General features: G+C 58.5%; 1 protein-coding gene across 5 annotated transcripts; it reads left to right on the top strand.

Moving 5' to 3' along the window:
• The first annotated feature begins 798 nt into the window (after positions 1–798).
• Positions 799–27,432, top strand: SH2B3 (SH2B adaptor protein 3). 5 transcript variants are annotated; one of them, XM_066199494.1, is made up of 8 exons: positions 799–1,405; positions 9,351–10,133; positions 21,347–21,448; positions 21,699–21,790; positions 21,885–21,979; positions 22,150–22,364; positions 22,672–22,843; positions 23,141–27,432. In XM_066199494.1, exons 2-8 carry the CDS (start codon positions 9,378–9,380, stop codon positions 23,461–23,463), a joined length of 1,755 nt encoding a protein of 584 aa, XP_066055591.1. In that variant the 5' UTR covers positions 799–1,405; positions 9,351–9,377; the 3' UTR covers positions 23,464–27,432. The 5 variants fall into 5 exon arrangements, with proteins under 5 accessions (XP_066055591.1, XP_066055588.1, XP_066055589.1 ...); XM_066199491.1 differs by lacking the exon at positions 799–1,405 and adding an exon at positions 1,442–1,672; XM_066199492.1 differs by lacking the exon at positions 799–1,405 and adding an exon at positions 3,095–3,168.
• Positions 27,433–27,811: the final 379 nt, after the last annotated feature.

Genomic DNA, 27,811 nt, shown 5'->3' with positions numbered 1-27,811 from the left:
GCTGCTCCCATGACTGGTGACTTGGTGGGATTACACAGCGGCGGGTGCTGGACTGTCAGCGAGGTGAACGGGAGCTCTGAGTCAGCCCCAGTGCCGGGAATCTTGGGGTGTTGCGCTACCGGGGGGTCTCGGACACCCGGCACTGTGCGGGTCCCCAGCCGACACAGGGAGGAGAAGGACTACGAGTCTCCAAAGCGACCGGCGGAGAATCGTCCCCCAAATGGATGCCAGCCCGTGCCTTGGCGTTCAAGGCGAACAAGTCCTGACTGACACAGAAACGCGGGCGTGGGGCGGGCGCGACACTCCCCGGCGCCTCTCGAGGTGCGGGACCTGCCCCGCTCCGCTCCCACGCGGGGTTCCCCGTCCCACGCCGTCTCCAGCCCGGCAGCCGGGCATCGGGGCGCGCTGCCCCGTGAGCCCCGCTCCGGGGCCGGGCGGGGAAGGGCCGGAGGCGGCGGCTGCAGCGCGGGGAAAGGCCGGGAGAGGGCGGCGGGAGCCCGGCCACGGCGGCCGGAGCGCTGCGGGGCTCGGCGGGCACGCGGGGGCAGCCAGCCTCAGTCACTCCCTCCATCCCTCCCCATCACCACCCTGCCCATCACCACCCTCTCCATAACCAACCCAATCATCCCGAAATCACCACCTCCATCAGCGCCTCCATCCTCATCCAACCCTCGGAAGGGGCACGTGAAAGCCAGGCTAAGATTTTGGGGGGTATTTTCCGGCTCAGCACAGACCCTCACAGCCAAACATTTCCAGATGTCGTCACCTCCGGGCAGGTTGGGAGAGACATTACCTCAGTGTGGGATGGCAGAGGTCACCTAAAACCCATCACATCCCACCTTGAGAAACGCAAATGAGCCACTTCCAAAGCCACCCCACCCATCCTGAAAAGAGAATGGGCCAGAGCAGAGGGAAATAAGGAGGGAAGTGAGAAGGACGGCTGGAAGCCAGTAAAGGGTTTTTGTACAGGAGAAGAGAGCAGCAATGGTTAAAAGCTGAGGGCAGTGCAGAGCGGAAGGGAAGCAGCAGCGCCTGAGTGAGTGTGTGTGTGTGTGTGTGTGTGTGTGTAAGAGCATCTGCGCAGCTCCACATGCACAAACATCAACAACAAAAAAAGCAGAAGTCGGGGGTAGTGAATTAGCAGTTGGGGACTGAGAAAATCCATACAGGAAGCAAAACAAAAGAGAAATCTCAGGCCAGTGGAGCTGAGGACGCTGAGAGGGCGCTTCTGACATAGATGAAGTTGATAAAGAAAAGTGTGATCACTGGGAGCTGGGACAGCCGCCCGCGGGAAGGGGGGCAGGCACCCGGATCCGCCGGCCGCTCCTCCGTTCTCAGGAAAAGAGCCAGAAGGTGCAATTATGCATAAAGCAACGGCAGCAGGAATTAAAAAGCAGATTTTAAGGTAAGATTTTATCATATCAGCTGCTCCCAGCCTCTTCCTTGTGGGGTTTGGGAAGGGCTGATTGGACGCAGAGTCACCTGGATCCCTGGCAATGCCCGAAGGGTTTGTGGGGTTATGGCCCGAATCTGATCCAGGGGGGTTGCTGAGGCTGGAGGAGGGCAGCAGGGCTGGGTCCAAACCGGCTGTGGTCCACGGGTGGCACAGCACCAGCCGGGAGTTTGCATTTCAGCCTTTTCTTCGCTGGAAGATGGATTGGGAATGGATGGGGTGAGTAACTGAGGTGTATTTAAAGCCCCACTGAGGATGGACCCCATGGAGGGTGACACACAGGTGTTGTTCCCAAACCGCGCCGTGCGTCTCAGCCCACTTTCCAAGGGCAAATTCCTGCAAATTCCACCCTTCCCAACACCCATAAATCCATTGTGTGCTGTCTGGAAAATCCCAGCTGCCACATCCCTGGGCTTCCTTGGCTTGGTGTGCTGGGTGGGCACCAGACCCTGGGCACCACCAAGGCTGCTCTGCCGTGACTTTTGCCTGCCCACTGTGAGCGGCCTCTGCGTGGGGATCCATCCCGCTGTTCCTGGCACTGCTGCCATTCCAGACAAGGCTTTGTAGGAGCTCTTGGCACAACCAGCAGCATGAGTGGGGGATGTCAATGGGCCAGACGTGACGGTACAGACCACAGCCCAGCCCTTTACTGGAAAAAGGTGCGGTGGAAGTTTATTTTCCCTCCATTTCCCATGCCAGAGTGGGTGGCTGCAGCTCTGCCGTGGGGCCCCTGCTCCCCTGGGATGAGATGGCACCAGGATGGCAGCAGGATGGCAGAGCCTGACCCGTGTCCACCCACACCAGTGCCCAGTCCTGCCTGGGACCGAAGGACACTGTGACCGTTCTGTCACAGCTGGAGCCCTCGCCCACAGTGTGGGACAACTGTGGGCCCTGTGTCCTGATCCGCTCTGGCTGGACGTGGGCAGCAGCCTGCGGTGCCTTTCGCCACAAGATAATTTGGAAAATTATGAGAAATGGGGTTTGAGACGGCATCTGGCCCACTGCTGCCACCGCAGAGCTCCCTTGGGTCCCAGCCGCGGAGTTGGGGAAGACGTGGCCAAGCAGGAACAGGAAAGGGGGGTGTTTTCCTCCAAGAGCCCCACGCTCGGGCTCCCTCCCGATTCCCGGGGAGCTGGGGGGGACACCCCCAAAACCACGGAGAAAACATTCTAAAAGTCATAAAATCTATATATATACATATATATGTGTGTAAAAAATATAAATAAATCCACCCCGGGAGCGCGGCCGGGCTGTTTATGCCGCTGGCTCCGCGGGCGCGGACGCGATAAGATAAAGGCAGAAGCGGGGAGGGGCGGCGCGGAGCTGCGCGGAGCCGGGCGCACCCGCGGAGCCGCCGGCAGGGCCCGGACGGACGGACGGACGGACAGACACGCACACACAGACACACACACACTTAGGGACAGTCGCACCAGCGGACGGACAGACAGGCGGACGGACGGGGCGGCCCTTCCGCTCCGCCCCCGCGCAGCCTCCGCCCCCGGCCGCTCCGCTCCGCTTTACATAACCCGTCCGGGGCCGGGGTCCGCTCCCCGCGCCTCCGCCCGGCGGAAATGCGGAGCCGCCTGCCCCGGTTTCCTGCCTGAGCCGAGCAGAGCCGAGCCGTGCTGAGCCGTGCGCCCCGTCCCGCCCGCCCCGTCCCGGGCGCTCCGCCGCTCCATCATGGGCGAGCGGCAGCCGGACGCCTTCTCCTGCAGGTAACCTCGAACCAGCGGCGGTACCGGGACGGGTTGGGCTGGGCTGGGCTGCACCGGGACGGGCTGGGCTGTACCGGGACGGGCGGCTCCGAGAAGCGGCCGCTGCAAAGCGAAAGTAGCGGCGGGAGGAAGCAGCGAGGCGGCCGCTCCTCTTGTGTAGCCCCCGGAGCTTCCACGGGAGCCCCGGGCTGGATTCTCTGCCCCGGGGAACTCCGGTGTGCCCGTTCTGGGATCGTGATCCCATTTCTGTGAGGGATTATTATCCCTGCACTTTCTTCGGGCCGCTTCTTTCCAGGGACTGCTCACCCTTGGCGACCCGTGGTCTCCCAGCTCCCGTTTTCCTCGTGGGCGCTCTCTGTTCCTCTGTGGGTGCCCCCATCCTGGGGCCCCCCGTCCTTCTAGCACCACAGGACCCCAGAGCATCTCTTCTTCTGGGATCCCTCGACTTCCCCCATTTCCCAGCATCCGTATTTTGGAGATCCCAGAGCCGGGGGTGCAGCATGCAGGGAACCAGCCCTGCTCCTCTCCTCTGCCTCCCCCCAGACTCCTGCAGCCGCTTCCATGGGGGTGACCCCTCTGGAAGGGTCCAGGACCGGTGGGGTGATGCCCACCTGCCCCATGTTGTGGGGTCCTGTGCTGCCCAAGGGGGCCGTGCCTTGCCTCTGCCCCCGTGCCCACTGCGGGTGCCAAGCAGAGGTGCCACCTGGAGCCTGCCAAGCAGCTCCTCTGACTCTCTGCTCCCTGCAGACTTTGTTGGCTCCGTGGCTTGGCAGGGGCTCAGAGCACGAGGCCGATGCACCAGCGGTCAGCATCCCCGCGGCCTTCCCATGCCCTGCCAGCCTGCCCAGTCCTGCCAGTGCCAAAGCCCATCAGGGTCCCCCACAGAGAGCCTGGACCCGCTGGCTCATGGCAGTGACACGGTCATTGCAGCCCAGGCTGGGATTTACTGTCAAGGAAACCAGGATGAGTTGTTGAGCTGCGATTTCGATATTGTTGTAAATTGATTCAAGATGTGCTGGAGTTGTGGGCTGGTGGCCTAGGGACTTTCTGGGGCTGCAGCCAGAGGAAGAGGTGGCCTGTGTGGGGACCTAGAGCTGCCAGCTCCTGCATGTCGTCTCTGCACTTGGATTTGCTGGCAGGAAACGGGGTTGGCATTTAAGGGCCTGTGGAATTAGTGGCAGGTTTCACTTCAACTTGTTGTTCAGGGACTAGAACATTGCTAGAACAATGCTTTGGATTTCTTTTTAACTTGCTTTTGGGGCAGGAGAGACTCATCCCTGGGCATTCTCCCCTCCCCAGAGCGTCTTCTATTTTCTCGTTTATGTATTTATTGCCTCTGGTTAGATCTGGTTTGGCTTCCCCAGAGCCCACAGGGCTGCGGGTCTGCCAGCACCCTGTCTCGTGTTGGAGAGGTCGGGGTGCCAGTGGCTTTTGAGGGATCTTCCATCCTCCACCAGAGCAAATCCTCCCCACCCACACACCCGTGGGCCTGATGGACACCGTGAAGGTGTCGGGACAAATCCCAGTGGGTGACACAAAGTGAAAGTGCAATCGCTCGTCGCTGGTGGGGTTTGTGGTGCTGGCGGCGCTGCCGCAGCTTGGCAAGGGAAAAAGGGCCAAGTCCAGCAATCCCTTGGGGGCTGCTGTGGAGAGCCTGGAGAGCCAGGCTGGCTGGGAGCTGAGGTGTCAGCTGCTCCCTGCTGTCCCCAGGGACCCCCGGGCAGCCGCTCCCCCGGGAGCGCTCCCCGCACCCGGTTTCTCCCACGCCTACACAGCAGCGATTCATTTCAGGCAACAAAACAAGCCCTGTCGAAAGAGGCCACCCCGCTGCCGGGCTTTTCCCCTCAGGCAGTGGGTGTAGGAGAGTGTGATGGTGTAAACCAGGCTGCAAGGTGCCAGGTGCCACGGTATGGAAGCAGGCAGAGGGTTTTTGGGGAGCAGGGCTGGCCACAGCTGTTTGTGCTGGTGAGCTGCTCTTGGGCCGAGCCAGTGTGGAGCTTGGATTTGACCTGAGATGAATTTGAGTTGTCTCCATCCTGTCTGCCCTGTTGGAGTGGCCAGGGAAAGCCAAACAGGTGAATTCCGAAGTGCTGTAACATCACCCACATCCCCAGAGGTCTGTGGCGCTGCTCAGCCCACACAGAGCTGTAAATTAAGGCCAGTTTGGGTCTTTAATATAGAAAGTTGTGTAGTGCCAGGAGGTGAAATTGGAGGAGTGTGTCCTGTGAGAAAGGGGGAGAGGGAGGGCAGAGTCTGCCTTCCCACACTGGCTTTTAAATTGATTTCTTACGACCTGTATGGATGTGTGGATTGGGGGAACTTCGCTGTCCTGTTCCTTTTTTGCTTTTTAACTTGCTGGTTTGGTTCAGCCAAAAGGGAGTGAGGGAACCTCCCGAGACCCCGTGGGATTCTCCAGCTTGTGTGGAAACACCTTAGCGGGTCACAGGGAGTGTTGGTGGTGTGCCATCACCCTCTATGAGACGCAGAGAATCCTCGCCATCACAGTGAGCTGCTCCAGAGGGAAGAGGAGGACAGTGCTGGGCAGTTTCAGCTGTGGGTTGTGCTGGCACTGGCTTTGGCTGTTTTACAGTGATGCTGTAAAAATGTGGGTGTATCCCACATCCCGAGGCTGCAGCCAGAACCTTTCCTCACCTCTCCCCCTGCACCAACCCCTCCTACCTTCCTGAGTGGCAACATCTCCATGCCCACCCCCAAATGGCTGCAGCACCCTTCAATCCAGGGGTGTGTCCAGATGTTCTTCCAGCACCCGCCATCTCTGGGGGATCGGGATGCAGAGAGGGGCTGCACCATCCCCATCCTGGGGGGATGCTCTGCAATCACCCAGCCCTTGCAAGCCCACCTGTGGCTGGCTGGATCCCCCAGGGACCTGCATCCCCCTGAGCCCACCCCCCAGGGACCTGCATCCCCCCGAAGCCGCCGTGCCAGATGCTGTTCCATTGAAAAGTGCCGTTCATTGTAACCTGGCCTTTTATAGCCGCCTCAGAGCGGCTGCGGGGCCATGCCAAGAAAGGCTGCAGCCGGCTCAGAATAGCTCTTTTCATGGAGGACATCCTGGGAAGGAACAATGTTCCCGCTCTTGGGATTGTGGGAACTTTGTATTTCTGCCACTCAGGAAGCGGGGAGCTGCGGGGCCGGCCAGGGCGTCTCCCAGCCCCTCGCTTCATCCTCTCCTGAAAATAGTCCTTGGGATGAGTTTTGAACAGTGCCGTGCTTATAAAGGGAGCTGCAAATGCCTCCGGACACTTCTCCTCCGGTTGGGAACAGTTATTTCTGGGAGAGCCGGCGCTTCAATCACATTTCCTATTCATGTCCCTGGTGTGCGTTTTGCTGGCGTGGAACTGGGGCTGGTTTTATTTTCGGGTGCTGGTGCTGCACATGCACAGCGTGTGAGCAGGGCAGCGGGCACAGCCAGACGGGCTCTGCTCCCTCACACTTCCCCTCAGGGCTGGATCTGTGCTGCTGGCTGCTGGAGGGCGACCTTCCCGTGTGGCCACAGCCCCTGGATAGCTGTTTTGTGCTGGGACGGTGGCGAGTTGGATCCGGCAGCTCCTCCGTGGCGAGGCCAGCTGGCTCTGAATGCTCATCCTCCTGGAGCGGGTGGCAGGATTGCGACGCTGGCTCCCAGCACTGCCCTGGCACTGCTTGGTGCTGCCAGCTCCTCTGGCTGCAATTAAACAACAAATGCATTTACTGGGACAAATAACCCATTGCAGGATCCAGGCGTGGATTCCCGTCCCGGTCGGTGGTGGCACCGCTGCCGCAGCAACGCTCAGGTTGGGCAAGAGGGAAGCTCCTGGGGGTGGCTGGGCTGCAGGGCTGGATCCTGCGCAAGCCCCAGCTCGCTGTCCCGGCTCACATCGAAGCCACCGTGGCCGGTCTGTCCTGTCCTGCTCTTCCTCGAGATCCTGACCCAGCACCCCAAAACAATCCCAGAACCCCAAAACAACCTCAGCACCCACAAACAGCCCCGAGGTGGGGCGGGCTTGGTGACGTACAGCTCTTCCAGCAGCTGGTAGGGATGGAAACCCTGCCATCCCAACATGGCGTGTCCAAGGATGGGCTGGATTCTCCACTCAGAGCAAATGAAAGCGATCAGAAGTATTTCATCTGACCTGCAGGATGGCCAGGAGCTCCTCACGGGAACATATGAGGAATAAAATGTAAATTCTGCCTTAAAGCCACTGGCTGCTGGATTCCAGCTTTGTGGAGCACGATGGACTGGAGCAGGGAGAGGCTCACCCAGCAGCAGGAACTCGCATCCCTGTGGATTTTGCTACTGAAACCCGGGGTTGAGCAGAGGAGTGGGAGGCTGCTGTGGTAACTCCAGCACGGATTCATCCAGGATAGAGCTCTTTCCATGTGGGAAGTGTGCCAGGCAGAAGCAGTGAGGTTGGCATTGCGCCAGAGCTGGGAGGAGGAAGCGCTGGGGAGTATTTCCCATCGTCGTCGGCTTGGAAAAGCACGTTGCTACTGGAGACGGCCTTCGGCTGCTTCCCACCGCGTGGCACAGACGAAGTCCCGCTTTTCCCGCGCCGCAAACCTCTCCCGAAGCTGGCGCGAAGCGAGCCTGAAATCTTGGGAAGGCGAATTCCCTGCCCTGGGAATCTCCCACCTGCCCGAGGAGCCGTTCTCACGAGCTCTTCTCTTCCCCTCCGCATTTTGCGGGAGCATCCCGCTGAGCGTGCCGGCGCCGTGGGTGGTGCGGAGGCGATTCCCGGGTGCCGGGAGGAAGCGGGAGCGCGGCGGAGGATGCTGAGTCATGGGCAGGCTGGTGCCGCTGATAGACGGGGCCCTGCTGGGGGATTCGGCCGGGCTGCGGCGGGTGCATGCCCCGCACTGCCGGGACGCCGGACGGCCCCGAGTTTTGGGCGGCTCTTCTGAGAAGCCGGGCCCGGCGAGGCTGGCGGGGGGCAGATAACATCTCCCCTCCCCTGCAACCTTGGCGGGACGTGCTCGGCGGGGCAGCGGGTGGGCAGAGATAGAGCCGCGCTTCCCGGCGTTATCGCCGCCCCGGCTGCAAACACGATCCCCTGTGCCCGCACGTTCCTCATCGCCCGCTCGCTTCCTCCTGGCCCCTCAGGGCTTTTGTTTAGTTTTTTTTGTTTGTTTTTTTTTTTTTTTTCTTCAAAATTTTTCCTCCCCCCTGACAAATGCAATCCGCTTTTCTTCCCCTCCCAGCAGCCGGGGTGCTGCAGCTGGAGTTTCAAGGAGGCGGCGGTGCCGGCACGGCAGGATCCGGGTGGGTTGGTCGATGTTTCCTTCCTGAGCGGAGTGCTCGGCCCCGATAAGTGCCCCGGCAGAGCACGAGGTTCGCTGGTGAGCAGCGGGGCCGGCCCTGGGGAGCACCACTCCCGGCTCAGCCGGGCACGCCGGGCCGGCTGCACGCCAGCCACGGTGCCGCCAGATTGGCCTCGCAGCGAAATCTGCTGGGAACAGAGATACGGTGTGGTTTGCCAGAGCCCGGTCCCACAGGCAGCAGAGCATCCCCGCAGGAACGCGAGCTCACCCCGGGCAGTGCCGGCGGCGTGGCCGCCTCTCCCCCGGCCGCTGGGGCCGGGAGGATCCGGCAGCGAAGCGGTTCCCTCCCTGGATTTCTGCAGCTTTTCATGTTGTTTCCTCCCCTCCCGCCCCCGTTCCAGTTTTATCAGCTCCGTTGAAATCGGTCCCTGGAGGGAAACCCATCGGCGCTGCGGAGCCTTGGCAGGAGCCGGGCGGATGTGGCCGGGCCAGGCGTCCCCGCGGGCGGCGGGCAGCTGCAGGCAGCTGTGCTGGCAGGAAGCCGTGCAGACGCCCCGTGCCGGGACCTGCCCGTTCCCCACCACGCAGGTGGGGAAACTGAGGCACGGCCCTGCCAGGTGGGGATGGGCGTGTAAGGAGCGGCGGCGGGGCTCGGGGTCCCGCGTGGCCACTGCCGCTAGTGGCCACAGCGGTTGGTCGCATGGCCCTGCTGCTCACTGGGAAAGCGGCTGTCCCCTGGTAAATTCCAATGTATCCTTGGGAATGAGGCAGCTCTGAGTGGGACCCTGCTGACCACAGCAGTCCCCAGGCCCTGTGGCCACACGTTGAGTGGGGTATGGCCGCTCCAGCCAGGGGTTGCCGGGGTGGGGGACACATGGGGACGCCTGGGCCTGCCCTCAGCAGCCGTGTGCTCTGTCTTGCAGCGCGGCCGCCTCGCTGGAGCCTCGGCAATGAATGGTCACTCGCTGCCGGCCGGCACGCCAGCGCATCCCCGAGGCTGGCATGAGTTCTGCGAGCTGCACGCCATCAGCACCGCCAAGGAGCTGGCGCGGCACTACCTGCGCTTCGCCACCGAGCACCCGCACCATGACCTCCTGGCCGCCGAGAACTTCTCGGTGCAGTTCACCGACCTCTTCCAGCAGTACTTCTGCCACGAGGTGAAGGAGGGCATCGCCATGAACCAGCTCCGCATCCTGCCCGGCGGCCCGGCGCGGGATTACCGGGACACGCACCGGCGCCACACCGACGCTTCCCTGGGCACGGCGGCCACCAAAGCCGAGGCGGAGCCCGGTGCCCGCCCCGAGCAGCCCGTCCGAGCCCCCGAGGCCGCTCCCTCTGGCCTGCGCAAGTCCTGGAGCTCGGAGGAGCTGGCGGGGCCGGCGAGGAGACCCTTCTCGCTCAGCCAGCTCCGCAGGAGCTGGCGCAGCCTCTTCCGACGCCGCTCCTCGGATGCGCTCCCCGCGGATGGCGATGGGGAGGCGGCGGAGGCGGCTCTCAAGCCGGGACTGGGGAAGCGCATCCTGCCGTGGGGGCTGTCGCGGGAGCAGCCCCCCGAGGTGCGCAAGGAGGGGCTGCTCAAGTACGGGCTGCTGGATGAGAGTTCTCTGGACAGCGGGACGCGCTGGCAGCGCTGCCGCCTGGTGCTGCGGCGAGCGGGGCCGCCCGAGGCCGAGGAATTCGTGCTGGAGCTCTTCGACCCGCCCAAGGTAAGGACCTGCCGCCTCTTGCCTGTTCCAGCCGGTGACGCTGCGCGTCCCTGGGCTTGGGATGATGTCTGGGTGCCAGAGCATCCCACAGGGAGGAGCAGGGCCACGCTGCATCGAGCACCACGAGGGTTTCTCGCTGTGAGGGGCCCAGATGGGTTTGCTTTGCCACTGCTCTCCATCCCACACGAGGCTGGGCCTTGTTTATTTAATAGCTCTGAGAAGGAGACAAAGCCATCCCAGCTTTGGGTCATCTTTGGGGAGTGAGAGGTGCTGAGACCAAGGCGTGCTAATTGCCGAAGTTGGTCAATATGTCATTGCATTTCTCCCTGCTGGGGCTCCAGAACTGGGTTTTCCAGCTGGAAGCAGAGCTCCTGCCTTCTGAGCTGAGGATAGAGGTGATGGCCTCCATCCCACTCATCCCAGCCTCGTGGACCCGTTCCACCAAGGTGAGGGGCAACCCAGTCTGATCAACCCCGAATTCACCCTGTCCCCTGTGCTGTGGTTTTAGCAGCCTGAGCATCTGCTAGCCTGGGCAAGCTGGGAGAGGAAAAAGGAAAATAAGAATTAGTCTCTGTGCCTTTCTCTGCTCCCAGTGGGACCCATAGTTTTACTTTTTGTGAGGAGTTTTGTGACTGGAAGTTCAGTTCTCGGCTGCTGCAGGGGGCTCCCGTGGTGCTGGGACGTGGCTGGAGCGGAGATGATGCAGGATGTGAGGGAGTGATGTGGGGGGAGCTGGGGTGTTTAATCTGCAAAAAGACAGTTCCTCCACATGGCAGGACTTGCACAGGCGTGATGGGATGAATTTTCTCTGCTTTTTTTTTTTTTTTTTTTTTTTTTTTTTCTCGTTTAACTTTGATGACAAACTTGTGCTTTGGAAGGAGGAAACCTCCGGTAGAGCTCTGGAGCCTTGTCCCTGCCTTCAGGGCAGCAGGGTCAGGGAGCAGCTGGCTGAATTCCTGTTATTTCCGTCGAATGACTCCAATATTAAATATTTGAAAGAAGAAACAACATCAAAATTGTAACATCTGAAAGTAAAAGCTGGTTTTGCTCCGTCATGTCAAGGGTTGCAGTTGTTTGTCCCCGTGGGAGTGTGTGTCCCCATCCCGGGGCACAGGGAGGTCAGAGGCGCTCTGGGGCACTTGGAGGGTGCTCCAGCAGCTGGATAGCACTGCCTTTTTCCCTTTCCCCCCATTTTCTTTTTTTGTTTTTTATCCCTTTTTCTTTTTTAAATCCTTTTTTAAAATCCCTTTTTCTTTTTCCTTCCCCCTTTTTCTTCTTCCTTTTTCTTTTTTCACTTCCCCTTTTCTTTTTTCAATTCCCCCCCATTTCTTATTCTGCCCCCATCTTTTTCTCCCTATCCCCCCCCACCTTTTTTTTTTTTTTTCCTTTCCTCCCTTTTTTCTTTATTTGTTTCCCTCCCCCTTGGGAAGCAAGCCCAGCACATTCTTCCTCTCCCCACATTCCCTGCTCAGCTTTGACCCAGGGGCGGGAGACACTTCAAACAGGACCCCTGACCAAGTTCCCCTGGTGCTCTGAGCATTATTCCTTGCAGTCTCCACGGGATGGAGATTTCCTGGTGCTCCACATCACCACGAGCCCGGAGACCCCGCGGTCCCCAGAGCCCCGAGCTGCGGGTTTCTCAGCCAGGCCTGCGGAAGTGGGGGGATGTTCCTTGCTGGATTTTGCAAGTCTCTGGATTAAATTGCTTCCTGTGCAAATATTCTCAGGGCGGTTCCTTCCTTTCCAATCCTCTGGGCCAGGGCCAGCTCCCGTCTCCTTTACAGCACAATCAATCCAGATCCTTTCCCAGTGGCTGCGGTTGAATTCCGGGGGCGGTGGAAAATCCCCCGCGGTGCTGGTGGCTCCCACTCCCCAAACCCAGCACGGGGGCAAACCACGGAGCAGTGAGAACAGAGCAGTTTGTTGGGGGATTGTTTTCCTTTAAAATCACTAAGTAACACTCAACAACCCCCCAGGAATGGCTGTGAGGAGCCCCCTCCCTTTATCCTCCTGCCTTTTTTGCCACTGCCTTTTCCCCATCTCATGGGTCTGTTCCTGATTTGAGGATGCTGTTGATCACCAGAGAAAACTGATGGTTTTAGGTGAGCAATTGTAAAACCAGTTCTTGGGATTTTTCAGCGCCAGCTGATCTCTGGACTGTGAGGTTGGTCACCCTCAGGGTCTCCTTGGAAACACCCTTCCCCCTTCCTCCTCTTCCTTCCCTCTTCCTCCTCTTTCTTCCCCCTTCCCCTTCTGCCTTCCCCCTTCCTCCCCCTTTCCACCCTGTAAATAATAGGATGCAATTGAAATTTCATCTCAGCCTCAGGGCTTTACAGCATCCAGCCAAGCCCCCGAATATCCATCCCCTTGGAGTGACCTTGGAAAAGGCAGGTGTGTGGAGAAAGGAGCGGGGGGGTCCTGCTGCTTTTGGCAGCTTTTATCTAATTTCCCCCCCCTTTCTCCTGGTGCTCCAGTGGGGCCTCTGAGCTTAATCCCATAACGTGCCCGGCATCAAAGGGAGTGGGGGCTTTGAAGAGCCCTGATCCCATTTACTGCTTGGGTGGCTGTGCTGGGTGAAGGGGTCAGGGAGCTGTGCTGGAGAGTCCAGCACTGCCTGGAGTGGGCATCCCCTGCCCCAGGCATGGGCCAGAGGAGATGAGGGTTTTGGGAGAGGGAGCAGCTCCCCTTCCCGTGCTCACAGCCACAGCTGGCTTGGTTTTGGCACCTCTCCCTCCTCCCCGGAGCACTGGGAAAATGATGTTGCAAAGGAGGGTGATGGGATTATGAGGATGATTTGGAGGTGATGGGTTTTTGAGCTCTCCTGGGTGAGGGTCACTGCCTGGCTGCGGGGCAGAGGATTGGGGGGCAATCCCAGCCTGGGGACATTCTGGAGGGTGCTGGGGTGTGAGGTGATGATGCCGTGTGGAAGAGGAGCTGGAATAGAGGGATATTGGGATACCTGTAGTGCTTGTAAATATGGCTGTATGTATATATCTGTGCCACAGGAGAACCTGGCCATGGTCCTGGAACTGCAGCCCAGGTGGATTCTCTGATATCTCTTACCAGAACAACGCTCACCAGTCCTCCCTGATTTCCTTGGAGACATCCATTTCTCCTCTCCCACACCATTTAATCCCATATAACCTTTAGGACTGGGTACCTCTGAGGTCTCCCCACCTTCATAACTTTAAACCAAAGCTGGCAAACCCAGGTTTGTCAGCGTGGGCGCTGCCCCGTTCCTCAGCTGAGCCCCAGCCCCAAATACCTCTTCCATGGCCAAATCCCAAACTCCGTGAATACAGTGATTCGCAGCGGAAATGTCCCGAGCCGTTTCTGTTGACCAGATGTTTTTACAGGAAGGGGAAGGGAAATGGGATTTGCATTTGTGCTGCTTTCTTTATAGCGTTTTAATGAAATCCAGCGCATCCCGTAAATTGATGGCACGCCGGGACTAGCCGGGAAGACTCCTTCCGGAGAGAGCCCTTGGAGCCTCTGCCACAGCTCAAACATCTTTGCTGAAGCCACGGGAGGAGCAGTATTTTTATCTCTGCTCAGTGTGAGGCTGCTTTGACTTCCTTTTTTTTTTTTTTTTTCTCTTTTTTTTTTTCCTCCTTTTTTTTTTTTCTTTCCTTTTTTTACCCCTTTCACCTGAACCTGGTTTCTGAGAACTGCCACCTCCTGAGCCAGCAGGTTCCTGTCCCCGATTTTTGGTGCTTGGGGCTGTGAGTGGCAGCTGGTCAGGCATGGGATGGGGCGCATCCCGGTGTTTTGGTGCCCATTCCCTATCCCTGCTCCTCCTGGAGCTGCTCAAACGTGGCCTGAGTGACTCGGCCAAGGAAGGGCAGTGGTGGAGGGGGAGTTTTCCTCCCCGGAACACCTTGAGAAGAGTTTTGCCAGTGATGGGAAGCACCTCAGTGTCCCATCATCCCATCCCTGATCCAGGAAAGGGCATGTTTGCGTCACTATGGATCCCCGGGGACCACATCTCTCCTGGCATCTGTTTTCCTGGCATTTCCAGGGACTGCATCCCTCTCTTGGCATCCCCAGGGGCTGCATCCTGTCGCGATGCAGCTGAAGATGTCCCTACTCATTGCAGGGGGTTGGACTCGTTGTCTTTTCAAGATCCTTTCCAACCCAAACTATTCTTTGCTTCTATGATCCCTCTCCAAGCATCCTGCTCCCAGCATCCCTCTCCTGGCATTCCCAGGGACTGCATCCCTTTTTTGGCATTCCCAGGGGCTGTATCCTGATCTGGTCGGCGTCCCTGCTTATTGCAGAGGGGTTGGGCTCTGTGGCCTTTGAAGGTCCCTTCCAACCCAAATTATTCTGTGATCCTGCTCCCAGCATCCTCAAGGATCGCATCCCTCTCCTGGCAACCCCAAGGACCACACAGCCAGCCAGGAGCTGGGAAAGCTGTTGCAATGACGAGTCGGAGGGGTTTGGGTGTCCTGCAAATCCCATGGGAGAGGCAAAACCTCCCCCAAAGCCACCCGGAGCTGCCCCAAAACCCTCGGGCAGCGTCTCCCCGGGGCAGGGCGGGCGCTCTCTCTGTTCTTCGAAGGCACCGGGGCTGGGCGGCCTCAGGGCTTTGTGAGATTTTGGTGGTGACTTTTGCTCTCTTCACCCTCCCCCCCCCCCCGGGCTCTGTTTTTGGGTATCGAGGGGGGGGATGGGAGGGAGGGCGAGGAGACAAAGGTTATTTGTCATTTATTAACCACAACTTTTTCCATCCTTGGTCATGCACGGAAAAAACACTTTTAGCAGCGTAACCACAGCCCCGGCGCTAATTGCTGAAGAGCGGAGTTTCTTATTTTGGAAACTGTTGCTGGGATGGGGCTTGGCGGGGCCTGGGTGCGAGGGGAAGGGTGCAGGATGGACCCCAGCCTCTGCTTCATTGAAGTCTGGGGTTTGGGGCTCGGAAGGAATCCATCCTTTGAACCCCATCCTTTAAAATCCGCCTTTCCCAGGGATGTTGTTCTGCTGCTGTGCCCTCCCTGCTTATCAGAGCGTCACTCACAGGGATGCTGCGGGGCTGCTCGGGGTGGAAGGCACCACGTGCCAGCTGAGAAGTGGGCAAAAAAATGGAGATACTGAGCAAACCACAGGAAAAAGGGCTGGGAAAGCTCTCAGGGAATGCATCGCTTCTCCCCCAAAGCTCCCCACAGCTGGAGTGAGAAGAGCTGTGGGTGCTGCTGGGTGCTGGGTCCCCACAACCGATGTGAGAAGCCTAGTGGGGTTTTTTGGTGGTTGTCTCTTTTTCTCCCCTTTTTTCTTCTTTTTCTTTTTTTTTTTTCTATTTTTTTTTTCCTTTCTCTTTTCACGGCCCAGGATGTGGTTGTTTCGAGGCTGAGAGCTGCTTCTTTCAAAGGTAAATATTTATGAGAGCCTGCGCAGGCAGCTCGGGGTCTGGAAGGATTCAAGGACTCATCCCAGCCGTGGTGGGGGCTCAGCTGGGGTGGACCCTGCTCCTTCCCACCAGGCAGCTGGTCCCAACTCCAGTGTCTGTGATGGGCACTGTGATGTTCAGTGTCATTTCGGGATTGTGTTAAAAACGAGCATTTTGGGCAAAATCACTTCCTCCAGCCCCGGGCAAGGGACAGGAATGAAAATACCCATCCAGTAGGATTGAATGCTCCCACGTGGGCTTTTGAACCTTTTCCATCATCCTGCAAAACCTTGGGATGATAGAAAATCCCAGGGACTGTGGGGAGCCTGCAGAATCGGTGCTGGGCTCCCCCCATCCCTCTGGGGCTGAGGTTTGGGGTGGCTCAGTCCTGGCTGCAGCAGCTCCCACTTGCACACAGACACCTTGTTTACTTTCCATGCTCGTTATTTATTCCAGGAAATTATTAAAGCAGCCCACGCTGGAACCGAATTTGGCATAAAATAAATTAAAAAAAAAAAAAATCAAGGGGCTGGCGAATGCCAACTGTTTATAGATTCTGTTTATGGCCCCCATCTCCCTCAGCCCTGCTGGGAGCCAACGGGCTTTGCAGGGTTTTGGGGGGGCTTTGCAGGGTTTTGCGGGGGCTTTGCAGGGTTTTGCGGGGGCTTTGCAGGATTTTGGGGGGCTTTGCAGCAGTTTGTGGAGTTTGGGGATGTTGGCTCATTTGTGCAGAGCAGGGAGGTTTATCAATGCACAAGGAGGAGCCATCAGCTCCAGGGATGGGTGGGGATTCCTGCCTGGACCCCCCCAAATCTCACCCCACAGCTCTTGGGGTGCTGTTTTGCTGCCCCCCAGATTAACTTAATAGGAAATGGGGGCGATGGGGTCGGGGCTGTGTTTTCTCCCATCGCCGTTCGCCGGCGCTCGGCAGCCGCCCGGAATGGGAACAGAGGGATCTTTGTGCCCCGGCCGCCCCCGAGCCAGCGCTTCAGGCCGGCACAACGGTGCCTCTTGTCACCGCTGGGCACGGTCCCCTCGGGGACGGCTCTGTCCCCTGCCACGGCCCGCGGGATGCTCGGAGACAGCGTGTCCTGGAAACTCCTTTGTGCCTCTGGTGTCGGGTTGAGGGTGCTGGCGGGGCTTTGCAGTGGGCAGAGATGGTTTTTTGGGAGGTGGTGAGCAGGGCTGGGGGATGTTGAGCTTGCACGGCAGCGGGAATCACCTCCCGTGCTCCTGTTTGACAGTCGGGGAACCTCTGAGCTCCAGTTCCCCAGGCCCAGAACAGAGCCCAGGACTGTCCGGAGGTTTCTAAATGTGCAGTCTCCACCTGCAGAGAGGCAGGAATGTTTTGGGAATGTGTCACCCCGAGGCCGGGGGGAGCTGAGCTGAGCTAGGCCTCCCTGCAGCAGGCATGGAAGGTCCCAGTCAGCGAGATTCCAGTCCCTGTCCCAAAACCAGCACTGGCAGGGGCTGTCCAGGGTGGACCTCTCCCCTTGGGATGAGCCAGGGTGCAAACACCCGAGGAGGAGCACCAGGATTAACTGTGCTGTAAACTCGCCCAGAGCACTGGGATTAGCTGCTGGAGGGCAGAGGCATTAGTCACCCTGCAGATCCCTGAGGACGAATACCAGAATTAGCCATGGTGGAGATCCCTGAGGATGAACACTGGGATTAGCTGTGGTGCAGATCCCTGAGGATGAGTAATTGGAATGGTTGTGATGCAGATCCCTGAGGATGAACACCGGGATTAGCCGTGGTGCAAACCCCGAGGACACGTTTTGGGATTATCTATGGCGCAAAACTCCTCAAGGATGAGCGCTGGGTTTAACTGTGGTGAAACTCCCAAGGGAAACCACGGGGATTTCCTGCCACACGAAGTCCCTGAGGGTGAAGGTTGGGATTACCCCTGCTGCAAACTCCTGAGGACGATGGCTGCTCCAGCAGACCCTTTGCACTCTCCAGCAGGACCCCTGGATCCCTCACAGCCCTGCAGGGCCCTGCTGCCTCCCCTGCCCTGCCCTGGCACCAGGGGATATTTCCCACCCAGTTCGCTCAGCATTCCCTGGAAAAGAGCTGTGTGTCTCCACGCTCCCGGAAAACTTCACAACTTCCCCCAGGGCTGCAGGCACAGGATATGGTTTTGCGTCCATCCAGCACAGCCAGGCCTGGCGCTGCAGCTCCGGCTGAGGTTCGTCCCTTGCGTAAGGGACACAGAGATCTGTGATTTACGAGAAGTGACAAATCTCGCCTGTATCTGCTGGGGACCTTGCACAAGGACTCAGGCACTTCCCCACCTCCTGTGGGTGACTCAGAGTGGAAGCGAGAGCCGGCGTGGGGAAACCCCCGGAGCGTGGAGGGGCTGGGGGCAGCTCCTGGTGCTCTCGAAGGATTTGCTCTGCATGAACTTGGCCTGGTGGCCCAGCCACTGCCCTCATCACCGTGACAATGCCATCATCACCGTGCCACCGCCACCGTCACCATGACTCTGCTGTCACTGCCATGCCGCTGCTGTTGTCATCGCTGTGCCGCCACTGCCGGACCACCACCCTCATCACTGCGCTACTGCCGTTGTCACCATGCCACCGCTGTCATCGTCACGCCACTGCCATCGTTGCTGTGCCACCACTCTCATTCTTGGGGAGCCGCCTTCCACCTGACCTGAGTGGAAAAAGCTCCCCCAGCACCCTCAGTGTCCCCAGAGCATCCAGCCAGGACGTGCTCCTTTATGGCAGCAGCTCACAGCATCATGGGGAGAGCATTCCCGGCACAGCTGGCTGAGCTGGGAGGAACTTTGCTGTGAAAAACACCACAAATCCCAAATATCCTTGTTGGAGATCTGTAAGGGACCTGCTGTGCCAAGGCAGTGATTTCCCCACCACAGGCAAGGGAAGGTGTGCTGGGAGAGCTGCTGGAGGAATGTCACCACGGAAGGAGCCAGTGGCAGGTGCCACATACACAGGGAGCGAGGAGAGAGCTGTGCCAGGGCCGTGCCAGGGCTTATGCCGGGGTTTTCCAGGAGGAAATGCAGGCTGTGACCTTGGCCTGACCTTTGCTCACGCTCCTGGCACAGCCACAGCGCCGAGCTGGCGCCAGGCTCCTTCCCAGGTTTGGCAAGCCCCACTTTCTGCTGGCTGCCCTGCCCTGCCCAGGCATGTCGTGGCCGTGGGGGCACTGCCTGTGCCATGCTGGTTGTTCCTGTGCTGTGCCAGTGCTTCCTGTGTCACCCTGTGGGGTGTCTGGGATAGGGGATGTGGGGACACACAGGGGGTGCCGTGGGGTGTTCTCACTGAGCGGGCTCTGGTGGGATGCTCAGGGCAGGGAACAGGAGAATATTTAGGTCTTGAGTGCATTTTCCTCTGTCATCCAGTTTACCCCATGCCCCCTGGCACTGGGAACATGGTCTGGCTGAAGTTTTGTACTTTTAAAACCGTGGAAAATTTCCCTGCAAAACTCAAAAATACTGGTGTACTCCAGTAGGTGCTGTGAGCCAGCGCATCTCCTCTGTCCCCATCCTATGGAACCGTCATCTCCATAGGTGGCCACATGTTCCCAGTAGGGCTCAGCCACAGGGAGAGGGAGTTTGGGGGAGCTGGGCCAGATCTCACTGCCCTGAGGGCTGCAGAATGACCCATGGCACAGCCCAGGATGCCCAGTGTTGTGTGCCAGGACTGGGAATGCCACAGCGACGGCAGGCTGGCAGCTCTGTCCTGGGGACTCGGGAGTGCAGCTTCATGGGGTGTCACAACCCAGGTGATTTTGGGGGGTGCTCAACCTCATGCTGGGCTTTCCCCCATTTGCACGGGATCCGTTTAGGAGCAGTGCGGTGAATCTCTGTGTGGGAGCTGATGCTGGTGGAGTTGGGGCTGAGCTGGAGCAACATCTGTAACGCCCTAAACATTCCACCCTATCCTGAGCACACCGAGCCAGGCAGCAGCGGGCGTCACCCATCTGCTAGCTCTGCTGGGGCACCTCTTGCCGAGAAGGAGCCCGTGGGTGAACCCTGGGTGTGTTGAGTGTGCACTTTTGGTTACTGAGAACTCCCTTTCCCGGTACCGGCCGCATCGAGCAGGGCATCTTGCGGTCAGGTGCGGCGCCGTGCCTGCGGTAGGCGCTTCTCCGAAGCCAGCCTGGTTTTTCGGGCACCGTATCTCTGTGCTGCATCATTTCCTTCTCCCTTCACGCTCCAGCTGCGCTCTCCACGCCGAGAGACACACAGGGGGCTCCGCAGAACTCCCTCTTCCTGGAATTTCCCGATTTCCTAAGAAGCCGACCCCAAGAGCTGTGGTCGGGATGTTGATAAAACGCGGTCAGGGTCACGCCGCACGTCACAAGCCCCGTGCGGGAAAGCGGCCAGGGCGAGCGATCCTTTCGCCTTCCCCACACGGGACTTTGCACAGGGGCACGGTTGCGTTCCAAAGGTGGCAGGGAAAAAAAAAAAAAAAAAATCGAATTCCTTCGGGATAAAGCCCCGGCGGCGCGGCGGCAGCGCGGCGCCTCGGGGCAGCCCGGCGGTGACAGTGATTGCAGCACAGCACAGCTGCAATCACTGTCACCAGCGGGCCCCGGGGGTGCCGGAGCCACCGCGGTGTCACCAGCCCTGTGCATGACGCCGTACACGAGCGACTTCTAAGAACTTTCTTCTCGGTGCAGCTCGGTGCTGATAAGCGCTGATCCCTCTCGCGCTGCGTTTCCGGCCCCAGAGAACACCGAGTGCTCGGCCGAGAGAGAGGGGGAGAGGAAGGAGGGGGAGGTGGGGAAAAAAAGCAGCACAGCTGAAGACGGTGCGGTTGGGTGACCGAGGAAGTGTCCGGTGGGGACACTCTGAGTGTCATGCGGGTGGTTGGGGGCATGGTGGGGGTGGGTTTGCCGTGAGTATCACAAGCTCGGAGCAGGATTTGGGCAGTTTGGTTGGCAAATGCTGTTGTGGGGTGAAGTAGAGACACTGTCCCTGTGTAGGGACAGCGGCTGTGGAGCGAAGAGGGCCACTGCAAGCAGCATCTCATGGCATGATAAAGCCACTGAGTGAATCACAGCCAGCCAAAATTTTGTGGTGCGGCGAGCCTGGCGCAGGGGTAGGAGCATGCCTGGCACGTTGTGGCACTGCCTGGGATGCGTGGGATGGCTCTGGCCGTGGGGCTGAGCACGGAGCCTTGGCTCCATCACCCAGCACCCATGCAGGGGTGCTCAGGAAATTTTTTGCCCCCCTGGCACCCTGGATCCTGTGCCACGTGCCGCAGCCTCCTGGCAGTCAGCAGGGCAGCAGAGGGAACCGAAAGCTGCCGCAGGGGTATTTTAGCCTTTGTGGAAGTGTTTGCTCAGCATTATTTTGTCACGTGCCTGTGTCAGTGCCAAACCCACCGGGGAGCTCTTGGCACGCCAATGACCCATGAGCACCCATGAGCAGCATGTTCCCTGCCTGCACCCCAAATTCCCCATCGGTGCCACATCCCTGGAACGTGCCGCCGTGCCGGGAACCCCCTGCTCCCTCCTCTCCTCCACCCATCCCTCCACTGCAGGATCCTTGGGACCTCTGAGATGGGTCTGGATGTCACTCAGCCCCCCTGGGGTGCCCCACAGCCACTGGGCAGAGCCATGGGGGGTATTTCCTTGCCACAGTGGGGTATTTCCTCACCACACTCGGTATTTTCTTGCTGGTGGGATATTTCCCTGCAGAGCCGGGTATTTCCTTGCTGGCTGCTGTGCCTCGGGTGGCTCCTGGTCCTGGTAGAGCAGTGGGGTGTGGGGCAGTGTTTTTGGGGTGTGGGGCAGTGTTTTGGGGGTGTGGGGGAGCTGGGGCTCAGCTCAGGCTCTGTGTTCCCCCTCACAGGGCTCCAAGCCGAAGCTGCTCGTCGCCTGCTCCGCTGTGCAGGAGGTGCGGAGGTGCACACGCCTCGAGATGCCCGACAACCTCCACACCTTTGTCCTCAAGGTAGGACCTGCTCAAAGGCTCTGCAGCCACCCCTGAAGCCTTTCCCATCCTCTGGGGCACACGTGGCTCCCAAAAGCTCCCGTGCCAAATTTCAGTTCCTCTTCCCATCTGGGGAGGGGATGCGCAGGGGGATGTGGGGTGTAGGGTAGGGGTTGCGCTGTCCCTGCTGGGGTCCCGAGCATGGGTGGGTGGGTGGGTGGGGGATGCACATCTCTCTGAAAACCCCGTGTCCCTCTCTGATGTCCCCCAGGTCACCAATGCCACCGACATCCTGTTTGAGGCAGGGGATGAGCAGCAGCTCAGCTGCTGGACGGCCGAGATCCACGAGTGTGTGCGCAGGGGGTAAGCTCCCGCTGGGTGTCCCTGAGCCTGGACATGGGGACAGTGGCTCTGTGTCCCCACTGCTGACACTCAGCCTGGCTTCTCCCACCCCCAGCAGGTGTGACACGGGTGACCCTGAGCTCCTGACGTGCCGACATCCCGACCCTACAGCCGCCAGCCCCACCACCAGCACTGACGCCCTCAGCCAAGGTGAGCTGGGGACACCCAGGGGACCCCGGGGACAGAGAACCCCACGTCCTGCCATGGCTGGGCTGATTGGCCTTTCCCAAACGGCATGAGAGGGGAACAGAGAGGGGAGGGGATGGGAGGAATGGGCAGGGATCCCATTTCCCAGGGACACTCATCCCTGTGCCTGGCAGGGGCGACACCAGGGTGCCCGGGGGAGGCGGCGGGGCCGAAGATGGAGCAGTTCCTCTCCTCCTGCCCCTGGTTCCACGGGCCCATCTCCCGCGTGAAGGCGGCTCAGCTGGTGCAGCTGGGGGGGCTGGAGGGCCACGGCGTGTTCCTGGTGCGGCAGAGCGAGACGCGCCGCGGCGAGTACGTGCTCACCTTCAACTTCCAGGGCAGAGCGAAGGTACGGGCGGGACAGGGCTGGGGTGGGGAGGGGAATCTCGCAGGAGCCCCTGGGGCAGCCCCCCTGCTGCAGGATAGCCCCTGTCCCACCTCATCCCACCCCAGGGAGATGCTCTCCTGGTCTCTGCCCCGATGCTTGCAGTGGGCTGGTGCCCTTCTCCCGGGGATAGGAAAATCCCCAGGGAGCCACAGGCTGGGGATGCAGCACACCGTGCTGAAGGCATTTGTGTCCCCCATCCCAAATTATCCCCGTGTCCCCACCGTGTCCTCCAGCAGGGAGGGTGACAGGTCCCTGCTCCTCTCCGCAGCACCTGCGGCTGGCGCTGACGGAGCGGGGCCAGTGCCGCGTCCAGCACCTCCGCTTCTCCTCCATCGTGGAGATGCTGCACCACTTCCACCGCTACCCCATCCCGCTGGAATGCGGCACCGCCTGCGACGTCCGGCTCTCCAGCTACGTCGTCGTCCTGCCGCAGGCGCAAGGTGTGCGGGAAGAAGGGGGGAGATGTTCCCGGGGGATGGAGGGTGCCCGGGGTGGGTGCGGTTGCCCCGGGGCTGGGCAGAGCGGGGCCCTTTGGTTGCTCGTGGAGTGGGGAAGCGGAAGCCCCAGGGCAGTGGTAAAAAAGGTGACTCCCAGGCTCCCAACTTCCTCTTTTGAGAAAGGAGAAGCTGCTCCCAGCCATCGACTGCGGGGGGGGGGGGGCGGGTCATGGGATGCAGTCCCAGAGAGGAGGCGACGGCAGCATCCCCCTGACCAGCATCTGCTCCCTCTGCCCGCAGCTCCCGGCTCCAGCACCACGGTCTCGCTCCCCCTGCCCTTTCCCAGCTGGAGCCCCGAGTTCAGCCTCGTCCCCGCCGGTTCCTCCTGCCCCGACGAGCCCCCCGGGGGTCCCCCGGCGGAGCAGATCTTCCACCTGGTGCCACCACCAGCTGAGCTGGCGCAGAGCCTGCGCCCGGCCAGGGCCACCACGGCCACCACGGCCACCACGGCCACCACGGCCACCACGGCCACCACGGCCCGGCCCCGCGACTCGGACTATGAGGTGGAGGCACCGGGGCGGGGCCACGTCCGTGCCATCGACAACCAGTACACGCCACTCTGACCAGCACCACGCCGGCACTGGGATGCACTTTCGGGTGGAGAAATCCTGGAGACCTTCCGGGGGATCCATCGAGAGAAAGAATGTACCTGTTTCTTCCTTCTGGTTAGGGATTATTATTGCATTTTTTTTGCAAGGAAGGGGGTAATTTTTCACTCCTGTACGGGTGTGCTCCCTCTCGTTGGCCTGTTAAAGGGCCTCTTATTGTTATTTTTGTTGTTCTTATCAGAGCTTTCTCATTACTGTTTACACAACGCCGCTCGTGCCTGCGCCAGGCCTGGTGTCCCGCCTGTCCCTGACACGGCAGCGCCCAAGCCAAGGAACCAGGGGCTTGTGTTACACCCACGGAATTGGAGAAAGTTAAAAAAAAAAAAAAAAAAAACAACCCCAGGATAACAAGATAAAAAAGGATTATAAATTCATTGCCAAGTTGCTGCTCCAAGCCTCGCTCTCCTGCCCTGGCTGCTGAACCCACCAGCCAAGCCCGACCTGAGCTGAGCTCCCACGAAGGGTGATGAGCAGGGTTTGGGCTCCTTTTTTTTTTTTTTTAGCTAAGGCAAAAACTGGCTTTTTCTTGCTTTTCCTTTTTAACCCAGCACAGCTGTGGTCACTCCCTGCGCCAGCCAGAGGGATCCTCATCCTGCTCTCCCGGCTGATTGAGACTGAACACTAATTGCTCCATCCTTAGCCACGGCACCAGCCGAGAACTAACACAGAGACTGACACAAACCACTCCTGCTGGTGAGGGAGGGGTTTATCCCGTTTTGTCCTGGTGATGGATGAGTTCTATCCCGGCGATGGAGGCTTTTTATCCCTGTGGTGAATGGGTTTTTTATCCCGGTGATGTGGAGGCGTTTTTATCCCGGTGATGGAACAGTTCTATCCTGGTGACGGAGCAGTTTTATCCCAGTGATGGAACCGTTTTATCCCAGTGATTTTTAGGCACAAATCCAAAGTCAGTTTTCCACCCTGAAGAACCCCCCCCTCCCTACTCTCACTTGCCTTTTTCCCTCTAAAACACCCACCCTGTCACCATCGAAAGCTCTACAACGGCCTCTTGCACGTGATGGGGGTCCCTGGGGACACCTCCTCACCTGGAGGAAAAACTTGCCCAAATCTCTGGGTCTCAGCATCCTCTGATCCCCAACTGTCCCCAAATTCTGCTGCTGCTCCTGAGCCCCCAGGGCTGCCTCACCTGCCTGGGGCAGCCGTGAGAGAGGAAGCGCTTCTGAGAAGCTGCCATTATTTTAGGAAAGAGGAAGGGCTGGAGCCGTTGCGCCACACAGGAGGGGATGTTCACAGCATTCAACTTCCAGATTTCCCAGCGCAGCCTTCCCTGGGATTTCAGATGAAAACTTGCCTTGAGATTGCCTTACAGAAAGCTTTTTTACTTCTATTTTCCTTGAAATTACAATAGAGGTGGGAGCCCTCAGGAGCATTAACATTTAGCAATTAATTTGAAAACCAGCAAACACAAAGCCTGCTTGGGCTGAGTTAGGGAATTCCACAAAAATCCAGCCTCTAGGACAGGCTTTGGTGTGAAGCAGGTCCTGGGTGAGCCCGAAATCCAAGGAGAGAAGGTCAGGACCTGAAGGGCAAGGCCAAAATAGCTGGGGCCAAACAGCCCAGGAAGCAGCCGTGAGAGCAAATCTGGGTTTATAAATCAAAGTATGAGGCTGGGACAAATGGGAACCATCAACTGGAGAAATCATTTAGGTTTTTCTTTTGTGCCTCCGCATTGCTTGCTCTTGCTCTCTCCTGGGCTTTGTGCATTTAGAGCAGGCAAAGGCTTCTCGCCCCCCCGCTTTCTCTACACTCGTGCCTGAAACTGGAGCATTAAGAGCAAATTGCACTGGTCCTGCAGCCCCGGAGAGGCTGATGGAGAAACAAAGGCAGCCCTGTCCTCGCTGGGCTCCTCAGCTGTATCCGCATCCCATTCTCCTCCCTGGAGCAGCACAAAGGCTGCAGCCAGAGGCAGGAGCACATCCCCAGGGCTGGCTTGTGCCAGGCAAGGCAGCTCCCTCCGAGGCTCATAAATAACTCCCCGTGCTCTTGCATTTATAGGGATGGGGAAGGGAAGGGGGGGGACAGCACAGCACAAGTGGTCGTTTCCTTTCCTCGCTTGCTGCCTGCTTCCCAAAGCCTTGGGAAACACAGGGATGTGCTAAATCTTGCTGAGATTCCTGGTTTTAGTCCCACTGAGCTCCAGGGTAGCTGCTTTCAAAGGGGGTTTTCCCCCAAAAGGCGAGGTGGAATCACCCGAATCTCCCCTCCGTCTGCAAAGAAAGGATGGGCTGGGAAAAGGCAGCGCTATTCACATCCCCGGCCAGATGAATCCAGAGAAATCCTTGCCAGATAAATCAGATGCTGCTGGGGTGGGTTGTTTTGGCACGCCAGGACTTTATTGTTCCGGTGCCAGAACTGAAACATGCGTGTGCATGTGGTATTTTTAACCTGCAGTTTAATTACAAGGGGGTTCTCCGCAGTTTAAATGGAAATTGCTGTGCTTGATTAGTAAAGTACACGTTGGGTTCATTATCTCCCCGTCAGCCACTTCCCGCATGCAAACAAACTCCAGTGGGGGAGAACTCCTGTTCTCCCCACCAGTGAGCAGTTTGGAGAGTGCCTCTGATTATTTAATAGTTAATTCCGTCCCCAAACTCACCCACAGGCAGCCGAGGGCTGTCCAGCCCTCCCAGCTCCTCCATCTCCTCATTTCAGATCCACTGCTGCAGGACCTCAGGGGGTTTTGGGGCTATTTCCCAAGCTCCCGGGGGACCGAGTTTGAAATCCCATTTCTCCTAGAAAACATCTGGCTTGTGACACAGGTCAGAGCCTGACTCTGCTCCTGCCAGCACGTTACTCCAGCCCTAAGGTACTCACTCCTCTGGATTTTAGCAGTGGGCAAAGAGCATTAAGCCGTTCCACCCTGTGGAATAGAAACATTTTGCAGGATTTTTATCACTCTTGTGACTTGAGAGAAGAGCCCAGGGCGAGGCAGGTTTACTTCCCCAGGCCCTGCGGGATTTTTAGTGATGTTTATGTATTGAGTTTTGGGACAAGGGGAAACCAAGGTGCAGCCTCCTCAGAAATAAAGTCAGGTGTGGCCACCAGTTTGTGCCTTGGCCCTGGAGATGGACACGTGGAACACGAGTTTGGATCCCACCTAACAAAGCCAGGGGCCCCAGGAGCAGCTCTTGGAGCTGGGCCTCCCCCAGGAGAGGCTGGGGCTGGGGAGCCCCATCTCATCCAGCTACTCAGGACAGTTTTTAGCAATAAAGATGTAAACCAGCCAGTGCCTTTGCTCTGTGACAGCAGGGACCTGGTTTAGGGCACAGCCCAAGACTTGGGTCCGGCCAGAATTCCTCCCCCTCCTCTTCCTCTTGCTGTTTGCTGACAGCTGCTCCTGCTCGGTGTCCCCAAGGGTGTCAGGCTCTGAAGGAGCTCCTGACATGAAGCAGTTGATGTCTCTGTCCCTCCTTCCCTCCCTCCCACATCCCAACCCCGTGGAACAGCACCAGCAGGTACCGAACACTGACACCACCATTCCTCACCCATCCCTTTGGATCGAAGCTATTATGAGGTGAAACTTCCAGGAAAAGATCCAGGGAGAAGCCAAAGCTTCTCATTCTTCATCTGGGCCACCAAACCCGTGTCACCCAGCATTCCAAACTTTTTAGCTTTGATCCAAACAGCCCCGACATTCCCCAGCAGCTCCCAGAGGCAGGGAGGCCACTGTGTATTCCCTAACTCAGCCTTTAGCAGGACGATTAAAGCCAACAATTTTGTTGGAATGTATTAATTTGAAAGTTCTACTTTTCACCTGCACAGAAAAGTTCTTCTTGTAATTTTTTTTCTATATATTGTTTCTGTATGTACTGTACAAGTAACTTATTCTTGAATAATGCAATTTTACCGTAAGATAAAAGAAAAAAAAAATCTGCTCTTAATAAACTGTTTTTAGAACTTGTTTCTCACTTGTAGTCTTCAGTCTGATTCTCTCCGGGTGCTTGGATGTTGTTCTGGTAGATACTGGATGCTAAAAGGCAGAACCGCTCCCTCGGACATGAAAATCCTCTGGTTTGTCCCGAAGGGACGATGCCTGCAGGACACAGCACTTGGAGCAGGGATAACTGTCTCCCCATCTTTTTAAGGCATTTTGCCAGGGAATTCTTACCCTTCCTTTCCTTCTCCAGCAGCACCACTGACTTTTGTATTTTCATCACCTTAAGGGCCCATCCGGGACCTTTCCTGACACCGTCTGGAGCAGCCCAAGGCCGAGGGATCGGGAACACAAAATCACCTGGACACAAAACCTTGTTAGAAAACTACTGAATTTGTGATTCCCAAA

This window comes from Chamaea fasciata, unplaced genomic scaffold (genome assembly GCF_029207755.1).
Source record: "Chamaea fasciata isolate MVZ Bird 193981 ecotype frontalis unplaced genomic scaffold, bChaFas1.0.hap1 SCAF_18, whole genome shotgun sequence".
Taxonomy (NCBI): Eukaryota; Metazoa; Chordata; class Aves; order Passeriformes; family Sylviidae; genus Chamaea; species Chamaea fasciata.
The sequence above is the reverse complement of the archived record's forward strand: the minus strand, read 5'-3'. Positions and strand labels throughout refer to the sequence as shown.